At 43.9% G+C, this 12,704-nt stretch overlaps 1 protein-coding gene across 1 annotated transcript in view; it reads right to left on the bottom strand.

The window, feature by feature from the left end:
* The window catches only part of LOC147014220 (calcium-independent phospholipase A2-gamma-like), a 204,748-nt gene that overhangs the window by 128,082 nt on the left and 63,962 nt on the right, over positions 1 to 12,704 (bottom strand). Inside the window, 1 exon segment of the mRNA XM_085851990.1 lies at positions 9,983 to 10,154. Within this exon segment, the coding sequence (XP_085708116.1) occupies positions 9,983 to 10,154 (172 nt within the window).

Raw genomic sequence — 12,704 nt, 5'->3', positions numbered from 1 at the left:
GCCACTTAAGCGGTTCGTGTCCGGAGTCGACCTGTGCGTGGTACAACTCCTCGGTACGCTACCCACGCGGGTACTTAGGTATATCGACATTCGGCGATTCACCCTATTTCGCGCGGGTAGAATGCGGACTGGGTTGTGGTGAGGTTAAACCCCCACCCATGGCTAGCTCCTTGGCGGTAGTTCCAAGAGGGTCACGACTGAATTGTCCGTTCCGGTGGGCGACGAGTCGCGATTTGAGTTACGTGGTCGATCGTACGCCGGCGAGCGAAATTCGTAAAAAAAGAAAGAAAAAAAAAAAATATATATATATATATATATATATATATATATATATATATATATATATATATATATATATATATATATATATATATATATATATATATATACACATATACACACATACATACACACACACAAATATACACATACACTGATGAGCCAAACCATAATGACCACCTGCCTAATATGCTGTTGGTCCTCCGTGTGCCGCCAAAACAGCGCCGACCCACCAAGGCATGGACTCCACAAGACCCCTGAAGATGTCCTGTGGTATCTGGCACCGAAACATTAGCAACAGCTCCTTCAAGTCCTGTATGTTGTGAGATCAAACCGCCATGGATCGAACTTGTCGGTCTAGCACATCCCACAGATGCTCAATCGGATTGAGATCTGGAGAATTTGGAGGCCAGGGCAACACCGTGAACACTTCATCATGTTCCTCAAACCACTCCCGAACAATGTGTGTAGTGTGGCAGGGCGATTTATCCTGCTGAAAGAGGCCACTGCCATCAGGGAATACCATTGCCCTGAAGAGGTGTGCCTGGTCTGAAACGATGTTTTAATGTCGGTGACACGTGTCAAAATGACATCCACATGAATGGCTGGACCCAGGGTTTCCCAGCAGAACATTGCCCAGAGCATCACACTCCCTCCACCGTCTTGTCGTCTTCCCACAGTGCATCCTGGTGCCATCACTCCTCCAGGTAAACGGTGCACACGTACATGGCCATCCACGCGATATAAAAGAAAACGGGACTCATCAGACCAGCCGACCTTCTTCCACTGCTCCAAGGACCAGTTCCGACGCTCGCGTGCCCATTGTAGGCGCTTTCGACAGTGGACAGGGATCATCATGGGCACTCTGACCGGTCTGCAGCTACGCAGCCCTATATGCAGCAGGGTGCGATGCACTGTGGATTGTGACACATTCCTCCCGTAACCACCATTAAAATTTTCTGTGACTTGTGCCACAGTCGACCTTCTGTCGGTTCAGACCAGATGGGACAGCCTTCGTTGCCCTCGCGCATCGATGAGCCTTGGGCGCCCAACACCCTGTCATCGGTTTGTGGTTTATCCCTCCTCGGACCACTGTCGGTAGGTACTCACCACTGCTGACCGGGAGCACCCCACAAGCCTTGCCGTTTCAGAGATGCTCTGACCCAGTCGTCTGGCCATAACAATTTGGCCCTTGTCAGTCACTCAAGTCTTTACTCCTGCCCATTTCTCCTGCATCCAACACATCAACTTCAAGAACTGACTGTTCACTTGCTATCTAATATATCCCACCCCCAGGATATGTATATCCCAGTATGTATGTTCCCGAAATACAGCCAAAACGGTACAAGATAGCGCAAAAATGTTCAGCCCACATTTCTCACCATTCTCCTGCGGTGTGCATTATCAAGTTTCGTTCAAAATGGGCAACAAAAAAATATTAAAAAAATCAATTCCCGATTCAGTCAAGTACTCTTCGGGAGAATTTGATCAATGCAAACAACCTCAGCAGTATAGTTCGCTGGAGCTATCTTTTTTTTCTTCTTGAAATGATTTATTTAAAAATCTCCAACTTTTCGTAAAGACAAAGAACGATTTATTTTTAAGCATAAAATAAACATCGCCATTTTGATGTAATACTTCCGTGTTCGTAAATAAATAAAATTGCGTTCAGAAGATTACGCACAATAATTTCTTCGATTTTCTTTTCTCCTTTTTTTTCCCATTGACGCGCAATATCAAGTTTCGTTCAAATCGGGCAACGAAAAAAATTAGTAAAAAATCAATTCCCGATTCAGTCAAGTACTGTTCGGGAGTATTTGATCAATGCAAACAACCTCAGCGGTATAGTTCGCTCAAGCTATCTTTTTTTTTAACGATTTTTTTTAATCAACCGCTGTCACAACAGGAACCCAAACGGGTTCACGGGTCGTCTCGTACATACATATATATATATATATATATATATATATATATATATATATATATATATATATATATATATAAAACAATACTGTTGCGGTCCGGGGGCGTCGGCCGCGAGCCGACCGCTCTGACAGAGCCGCAAGTCGAGTTGGCCCGACCGATCGCCCGGAATATAGATCGCCGCCTGGATAACTCCGAAGCCGACGGGTCCTTGTGCAAGAACCGAAATACGCCAATGGGCAGACCACGTGGGGTAGGGTCAATTGCCAATCTTCAATTTACCTAAATACCCACGTGATCCAAGTACAGGGGTATTCCACCCTCGACGGAACTCGTACGGAACAAGCCGCTGAAGCGAGCCTCTCCCGTGCGCGATTCCGAGCGGCTTAATCGCCGAGAACTGTCGGTCCGAATGTCCCCCTTTTACGGCAAACCAACGGCTTTCTAACTCCCAACACACGAAATGCTCAGTCAATGAAACAATCGACACGACGAGCTGAAAACATTTATCAATTGGGGTATTTATTAATAATAATGGGGATCGAGGGAAGCACGTAAGAGCAGAACTATACCGACTATATGAAATGCAATGCAATCATTCACAGCACACAAAGCACTTAACAGTTTCCTACTTATTAGACGGGCCCACGGACACACGTACACACACCCAAGAAATGGTGGCTGATGCCTTTAATAACGGACTCTAGCTCGGAGGGACAGATGAGCTGAAACCCAGAACCGATCTCGAACCTCTCCACCTCGTGTGGTCTTCAAGCTGCTCGAACCCGGGCTCCAGCGAGAGCGAGCTGGATCCAATCGCCGTAGGCCGCGATCCTTCCTGAGCTGCAGCGAATCCTTTCGCGCTTCTGAACACGTGCTGGTGAGACGAGGCACCGATCCTTCCCGTCGATGCGTCGCTATCTCGAAGAACCACCTCCAAGATGAGGCCGATGAGTCGCACCAAGCCGGGAACCAAACGGAGAACAAAGAGCTCCACCAACCAAGAAGAGCCAGCCAAGCAACCAGCTCAACTCTCTTCCGATGAACAAAGTCTCTCACAACACGAACAAAGAACTCCGAGCCGAGCAACCAGCTCAACTCTCTTCCGATGAACAAAGCCTCTCACAACACGATCAAGAACTCCGAGCCGAGCAACCAGCTCAACTCTCTTCCGATGAACAAAGCCTCTCTCAACACGTACCAAGAACTCCGAGCCGAGCAGAACCCGAAGGTCTGCTGAAAAGCCAAGCCGAAGCAAAAAGCTCTCCAAAAAGCCTCCACTTCGCCAAGCAGAACCGAAGCTCACTGAACAAAAGTCTCAACCCTCGTCAAGCAGAACCCAAAGGCCTGCTAAAAGCCAAGCCGAAGCAAAAAGCTCTCCAAAAAGCCTCCAAAAAGTCTCCACCTCGCCAAGCAGAACCGAAGCTCACCGAACCAAAAGTTTCAACCCTCGCCGAGCAGAACCCAAAGGCCTGCTAAAAGCCAAGCTGAAGCAAAAAGCTTACTAAAAGCCAAGCCAAAGCAGAAAGCCTTCAAAAAGCCTCGACCCTAACCCAAGCCAAGCAGAAGCCGAAGCTCTACTGAAAAAGCCAGCCGAACAAAGCAGAGTATCCCTTTTTTATTCCTATCCGCCCCCTCCCCCGCTCCCGGCGTGACTCATGCCCTCGTGCTCCATTCCCCGCTCAACCACGGGTGGGAAGGAGTTGTTGACGTCATGAATCACAAGACAGGAGGGCTCTTCTTCCTCTTCGCAGAAGAGGGGGAGGGGCGTCTCCATTGTGTTATGATCGCTCCCTAAATATTAAATTGAATCTCGCAGCGCACTTAATCAATTTCTGCCCATTAAACAATGGAAGGTTAATTATCTAGGGAACAAGCACTTATCGACATAACTGACTAAAGGAACCTGAATGTTGTGTGCAATCGAATTCCCAAATTCGTAACAATACATATGCTATCTTACATTAGTGCTGAATGCATACAGACCTGACCTTGTAGATTATCCAGCACATCCATTTTGCTTCCGACTTGAATGCAGCTGTTATTCAAATACCACAAAAGTGATAAATGAAACACATCCCTCCATCCCCATCTGTTCAGTGACTGCATGGACCAGTTTCCCCATACCTTTTTCATCATGACCACGGTAATGTGTGCATCGAGGCTAAACTAAATGTGAACACAGAGAAAGCAACACTTGCATCTCCTACAGCTCATTTTCAAATAATCTACAAATGATCTCCCTCTAAATGATGCACGCATGGGTGATCTATTACTCCCAAATCAATATCCAGGTTCATCAAGATCTCACTGCTCTCAACTAAGTGAGTCTGTTCAAGGTCTCACATCCTGACAACCATTAGCTTACAAAACTGCAACAATTGCTCCTCTTGCTGTGCATAGTACAACGTAGCAGCAAATATACATTTTATTTAAAATGGCTTTGGGCATAAAGAAATGCATCATAATTAGCTTAATCCACATAAGTGCAAAATATATTGCATCCGTCATCGTGTCATGCTATTATTTGAAACATAAGGTTTTCAAGTCTATGAGATGTACTCACTTGATTGGGCGATAATAACCGAGGTCTAAGTAAGAATGAGAGATTGGAATATTGAAACAGCGAATAGTGCATTTTGTTGAAAGATAAATCACATTTTTGTGTTCATGTAACACAAGGTAGATTTCTGGAGCTCATAACGAAGTGAAAGTGCTGTTCGACTTTTGGAGATTAATATTATCAGTGTTCATCTGAACAGGATCAATATAATGTGTACACATAGAAACCAAGTGAACATTGCAGACAAAGAGAAAAAAAATTTGGTCGTGTCAGCAGGAGGCAGTATTTCATGCAGTAGACTATTCTTTGGAGGGGGATATTAAGCTATCTGCCTGGGGCACTGCATTTTAATTATTTGCTTTACAGGAGTGAAGCTCATGGAAGAGCAAGGTTGAAATGACAGTGTGGAAAAACATCAAGGGAATGAATGAACAGGAAAAGAGTAAAGGGAGAAGGGTAGGAAACACTGAAACTAGCAATTAAAATGGTTGAGTTCGGAAAGGGGTAAAGAAAGATCATCGGCAAAATTGGGGATGACAAGAGATGGCGGTATCCTGCTTGCTTGAAGTCCTGGAGGGAAGAGTAAGACAGAAAGGCCTCTGGTGGGTGGTTCCATAGACAGAATAAGGTCGGAATAAAAGAGTTGAGGAGAAGCAATCAGCCTGGATTTTGGAAGTTTAACCAAGAAGGGGTTACTGGAGGAATGCGTGCATCCTGGAGTTGCTGGAGATGGTCATAGGAAATCATGTTGGACAAGAATAGATAAACGAGAGACCACCCACCTACCTGCAATGTGATAGCCACAGATTTTATGCATTGTGTTGGGGGGGGGTTGGGGGTGAAGCGAGGCTCAAACATTGGAGGTTTTGAATCTGTATAAAAAGGCTGTGTGGAGAGCTTCTGAAGAGGAAGAGGGGGGAGAAAGACAGGGATTTGAAACTTTGCAGCTTCAGAGGTTGAAAGACTCTGTTGGGGGCTCAATGATTATTTTTCACACAAACACGAGGGTCCTCTTGTTTTTCTCTCTTTGCATCATTCTCGCTGTTATTACATCCACCACCGAAGGTGAAGGAGGCTATGTTTTCACCCCTTTCTGTCTGTCTGTTTGTTTGTGTGCAAGATATCTCAAAAAGTTGTGGACAGATCCGGATGAAGCTTGGTGGACATGTTGGGTGTGTGACAAGGACGAATTGATTCGATTTTGGTGAAGATCTGAATCTGGATCTGGATACGAGAATCATTTAATTCTTAAAACTAATTCTTCACCATTGAGAGATAGGGCCAAAAACGATTTAGTACTGTATAGCATGATATTTCAAAAATGTATTGGGCCTGATATGTTCTCGTGGATCAGGTAACACAGAGCTTTGTGCTCTACCAAGTGCCCTTCTAGTTCCTTTTGCTTTGCTCACTCACGGCTTGGATTTTGGAAATTTAACCAGGAAGGGTTACTGGGTTACAAGAAGAATGCGTGCATCCTGGAGTTGCTGGGTAGGGTCAGAGGATTGAGAGATCAGAGGGAATAATGTTGTAGAAGAATAGATAAACCAGAGACCACCGACCTACCTGCAATGTGATCACCACATACCTTGTATGTCGGCCTCATTATGGGAGATTACAATAATTTTGCATTTTGCTTTGCTCACTTGCGTTTCTTCTGTCACTCTCCTTCGCACTTTGTCAATTCATTTTTTGTCACACCATTCGTCTTCATCATTCATCCTTTCCTGCATCTTCTGTCTCTTTTCTTTCACTCTTTTCCTTATTTCTTCACCTACAACCCCTGTACACCTTCGCTTTCACATTTCCACATCCAATTTCTATGTCGCTGGACCCTTTGCCTTATTGACAGCACCGGGTGTCCTGCAAGGAGACTCGTTGAATACGTGCCGCGAGTGACGTCACCAGTCCACAGGGAAACGTCGGTGGCATGGCTGTGCAAGAAGCAGAACGCGGAGGGTTCCGGTTTCTGTCAGGACGTGGAAGCTAGAATCAACAAGTAAGAGGTGTGCAAGGGTCCGTTCTGTCCAATCTATTTCTTTCTATCCTCATCTCATCCTCTTCGCCAATCACTCATCTCATCATTCTTTGCCAATGACGCATCTCTCCCTTCCATATCAGATGCATGATGCTGGCACAAGGTACTGGAGCGTGACAAGTTATTGATAGAGTTCCGAAGGTGGGTTTGTCACGTCGGGGATAATTTGGGAATGTATACGTGCTGTGATCAATTGTTTTACATACAAGTCATTCCATTGTTTTCTCTCCTTGTAAATACTTTTTTGCCTGCCACTGGAAGTACTTGCATTTTTATTACTGCCACTAAAGGCCAATCAAGAAAATGTGTCCTGATTTATTCTATCCATTCTGATGACGGCATAAGACTGCTGAGGTGTTTGGACAGCTCAGATTCGTAATCTAAGTTCAATCTCAGATGTGGTTACATGACATGAGCTCTGTTCGGCTGACCGCCTAAGGTCTGTTGCATAACCGCAGGCACGGTCAATTCCCCTTTTGCCTCGCTTAACTCAACAGAATAGTAAACCGACCTTGGGCATGAAGATCCGGCCAGAGTTGAGAGTTGCAAATGACGTCCATGGTCTTTCGAAGACATGCTGTCCTCTTGGAGATATCCAGAGGCAACGATATCTATGGGTGGACTAGTTTGACGATCATTCTGGAGCAATATTGTGAGATTGAGATTTTCCAGGATTGAAGGGCATGTTCCATTTATCAAACCAGAGTCTAATCTTTTTGAGGTCAGCAGAGATGCAAATGCTGTCTGTCGAGCAGAGGGATGGGATAATGTATGACACAAAGTGGAGTTGTCGGCAAAAAGGAATCGGAAGAGAGGGTTTTCCAGAACATTGGAAAGGGAATTAATATGAGGTCCGTCTAAAAAGTAATGGGACTGACTTCACCGAAATTTTATTCCAAAAAATATATTGAAATCACATCTTGTCCCCTTCAAAATAGTTTCCCTCCAGTCTCACACACTTGATCATCCTCTTCCACGCTTCGATGCACCCCCGGAAGGCTTCTTCTGGAATCCTCTGGAGCTCCGTCGTCACGACCCTTTTGATGGCCTCCACATCAGGAAATCTGGTCCCCTTGATCACACCCTTGAGCTTGGGGAATAGGAAAAAAAAATCACAAGGGGCCAAGTGATGGGGGTTGCTCCAGAGTTGGCACGTTCCTTTCCACCATAAACTGTCAGATGCTCAGGGCACTGTGAGCAGGGGTGTTGTCATGGTGGAGCACCCAGGCGTTGTTCTCCCACAGGTCCCTCCTCTTGTCCCGGACTGATCTCATGAGGCGCCGGAGGATCTCCTTCTACACGTATTAATTCACTGCTTGATGCTGTGGAAGAAACTCAAAGTGGACGATGACCTTAATATCAAAAAACGTGATGAGCATCACCTTGACCTTCGACTTCGACAACCTTGCTTTCTTGGGTCTTGATGATGCCGGACTTTTCCACTGACAACTCTGCCGTTTGGTCTCGGAATCGTATTCGAATATCCATGATTCATCGCCAGTGATGACTCTCCCGAGCAGGTCTGGATCGTCCTCGAGGCACTCGATAATGTCTTGACAGACTGACTCTTTGCTGTTTCTGGTCCTTTGACAACAGCTTGGGGACCATCTTTGCACACACCTTGCGCATTTTGAGATTTTCAGTGATGATGCTCTAGAGTCTAGACAGTGTCCTTATTGATGGAAAGTTCCTCAGCAATCATCCGCACTGTGAGTCGACGATCTGCACACACTATCTGCTTCACACACTCGATGTTGTCCTCCGTTCTGCTCGTTGAAGGTCTTCCAGACCGTGGTTAGTCTTCAACCTCTTCCCATCCCTCTTTGAACCTCTTGTGCCATTCAAATGCACATGTACCTGACATCGTTTCTTCCCTGTAGACTTGCTGCAGCATTGCGAAGGATTCGGAAGGTGTTTTGCCAAGCTTGGCAAGAAACTTAAGATTGGCTCTCTGCTAATGACTCATAGCACGATGACTCAGACTAGACAACGTGTAAAGCACGACCTGTAAAAAATCACACAATGAGCGCAGTCAACCATCACCAATCATATATATTGCTGGAATGTTGCGAAAGACTGACGCAACCCATTCAATCAAGTTGTGTAAGTGGAGCACACAGCAGGCTCGGTCCCGTTGCTTTTAGACGGACATCGTATAGATGAGGAACACTATTGGTCCCAACACACTACCTTGGGGACGACTGCAGCATTCATTGTGAGTGGAGAAGAGAAGAGGAACGGGATCCATTGACAGCAATACACCGACTGCATAAGTGAATGAAGTCAGAAATCCAAGAGTTAAGGTGGCCTTCTATGCCACAGATGGAGAGCATGCCAAACAAAGAAGGATGCCAGACTGTCGATTTTCAGACATGTCCAGGGAGATGATCCTAACCTCTTGTTTGAATATTTAGGGCCTCCAACCATCACTGAGGGAGGAGCAGAAGCATTCTTGATTTGATTTTAATCAGTAAATATTCTACAGTGTCTTTATAAGAGGAACCCTTTGGGTGGGTAGTCTGGTGATGCAACAATGTCCTTGCACTGTGAATTGAAAGACCATTGGTTTGACTACTTGGCATCATTTTGGGCCTATCTTGTCTAAAGTCACCAAAGCAGTCTCACAAAGTTCTACAAACAGCCAGAATCCAAATGAAGATAAAATTCCGTTTTACTTTTCATGGGATTGGAGGAAGGGGAAGGGGGGGGGGATGGCGGGTAAGAGGCATAGTCAATTGATTAACATTTACAATTCCTTTTCATATGCTAGGGATAAAGATTAAGGGATAACAGTTAAACCAAAGTTAACAAGATAGATGTAAAAACAATTTAAAATGTTAATCTCTCAATCCTCAAGCAAAATATAATTCACCTTTTGACAACTCACACTGAGCAAGATCAGCCCAACTGGCTCTAGTTATTTAGGGGGGGGGGTTATTAGATATTTAATCAGGAGGTCCAAGCTCATGAAAGAACAGTACAACAGAGGGTGAAAGGTCAACACAACTGCGCTAAACAGTCAGAAAAAAAGCCAATTAATATAAGTTGGAGCACAACTGGTATGCAAAGTGGGGAGAGTTATATGGAGATTGTGTTCTTGAAGAAACGGGCCGTTTATATACAATTTTGGTTAGGAGGTATTGCTGCAATATGAAACATTTTGTGCAGAGTTTCCTCACCGAAGCAGTCGCTCCCATGCCTGGCTGTCATAGAAGGCGTGGCTCCACCCCATCTTGACTGCACCCAAGATAACATTCTGCCTGAAGATGTCAGAGGCCAATTGTCGATACATGTCATGGCACTGCTGCAGTGGGATGCGATATATTCCGATCATGAAAGCAAGAATGGCTCCTGCGAAGCAGAACATTGGTCTTAAAATCTTTATTTGTATTCTTTATATTGAACTCAGGAGGAGCTTGTACAGACAAATCACATACAATATAGGACATTACATGGATTACTAGGATGTAAAAACACACTGGAGAAATACGTAACGAATATTGGACTTGCACTTCGGTTCCCAGCATTACAAGCCATGGGTTCAGATGTGAATGCAAAACAGGCCAGTTGGCAGGCCTGTTGTGTTACACATCATGCTCTATGCAGCGTGTCAGTTCTGCCTTTCAGCAGTTTCTTTAGCAAGGGTTACAATCCTGGACAGATCGCCACTCCGACACAGGCCCATTACAGAAAATAAAAACATATCTGTTGTTTATAGCCCAGCATAACATCAGAATCAACAGAGAAACTTTTGGTTTTCATAAGATTGCTCAAGTTTGGGTCATTTTCACGCAGATAAGCATCACATCATATGAAATTACATCGAAAACTACCAAGTACTATATGTAATATTTATTAATCAGATGGACATTATGTTTATGCTTTAAAGTGAAACAAACGTGAAGGATTGAAAGAAAAGAAAACAAATTAATAAGAATGCTCGACAAAAAAAAAACCTAAGAATTTAATCATTTTCTTCAAACATAACATTAAAACCAGATCTCAAAACAAAGAGGTGTTCCATGCTGTGCCATTTAATGAATGGCTGTCTATGTTCATACACAGTTTACCATGTGGAAGATGAGAGAAAAGAACAGAAAATTTCATAAAGCCTGTAATTGAACTTTGATGTGACCAGAAAGTGCATCACCCTCCAAGCAAAATAATTTCAACGAGTCGACTTCTGCATCCATGACAAATGCTCAGTACCATGTTATGTCTCCCATGAGACAGTAAGACTTTAGCTAAGCCTTTGCATCTCACTATATACCTGAAGAAAGCTGAACCAATTACTGGAACTCCTGTAGTGTTCGCAACAGCACATTCGAAGCATGTTTTAAAAGGGTGCAGGTGAGATCTCATTGACCAATCCCCCTCTCGATCGTTTTTTTGTTCAAGATGAACCTTGGGTATCCTTCCTTGATATGCACACATCCATCGTCGTAAACAAAAAATGATGCCTAGGCAAAACGATCATGGTCTCACTGTCTGTGTTCTGATCTTGGTGAGAGTAGTTGAAGATGGCAGGGAGGTTCATCCTTCTCTGGATGTGAATTCAAGCATACATCGGAGCAGATCCTCCTCCATATTTAGAATTTTCTGCAACATTCTGCACCAAGAACCATTTACCATGTGTTTAGATTGTAGCACGACTCTTTGCATGCAACTCGAGAAAGAATGTTCTTTATTGAAAAGGACTGGTTTATAATCATTGACGTTCCACATGATGCAATCTTTAGTGCATCCTTAATGACACTTGAAGTGTCAAGGTGTCAGTTACACTGTTTAAAAATTTGTGTTTGAGCATAACATTTATTGCTAGGCTATATGTTTTTTTTTAACCAGGCACATGTTTTAACTCGCATGAGAGCACATAACTCTACCAGGCTGAACAGTTTACGTTTTGTATCCCACCGATAGGCCGGATCTGCATCTGGACATGAATCAAAATCTAGTCTGTTTGTTCTTGCCACCTTCCCAACTCATCCACTAAATATCATCTGACTCCATCCATAAATTTTTGAGATATCATACTATGTATCATTTTTGGCCCGATTGTTAAATGGTGTAAGATCACTAAAAAAATTCTCAGATCCAGATCTGGATCTTCACCAAAATTGAATCAATTTGTCTGTGTCACACACCCAAACTGTCCACCAAGTTTCGTGCAAAGCCATCCACAACTTTGTGAGATATCCTGCTCACTAAGCGACAGACAGACAAACAGCCAAACAGCAGTTAAAGCATAACCTTTGTCCATCTTTGGTCGCGATGGTAACTAGCCGTGCCTACCCATTGCTTCACTGATGGGTTTAATCATAAGACAGCATGTTGCACTACACAAACATATTGCATGTATATCCGCAAGTCTCAACAAATATGCACAATGAAATTAAATACCTGAAAAAAGGATATTTTATAAACACATAGTCGTTATTATTGCTACTGATCTTGTAGTTGTTGTTGTTGTTGTTGTTATTGTTGTCTGTGTGCTACTTTTGTACACCATTATGCATTGCTCTAATTGCTTTGAGGAATATTACGATAATGTATGTAATTTGGTGTGCTCCTTCCATGTCCATCACGCTTTATTCTAAAGGGTTCCTGCTGTCGTACCATTGGAACCACTACATTGAAGCTCCAAATCCTGGTTCTTCCTCTCCCCTCTCAGAAAGGCAGGCTCTCAAAACAGGTATTATTATGATGAAAAGGAAACTCATTTTTGCTCCAAGTGAATCAATTATTAACTTTCCAACGGAAGTATTTTTTTATTATTCTACGACAACAGGAACCCTTTCGAAACTAGAACGGCACTCTTCGACATTGAGACATCGACCGATATGCCTCCGCCCACATTATTACATCATTATACATACTTGTACCAAGTTTGATTTTAATCCC

The sequence above is a fragment of the Eptatretus burgeri genome, chromosome 13 (assembly GCF_056783735.1).
Source record: "Eptatretus burgeri isolate ZD-2024b chromosome 13, Ebu_testis_v1, whole genome shotgun sequence".
In the NCBI taxonomy this organism is placed as follows: Eukaryota; Metazoa; Chordata; class Myxini; order Myxiniformes; family Myxinidae; genus Eptatretus; species Eptatretus burgeri.
This window is presented reverse-complemented; position numbering and strand designations above follow the sequence as displayed.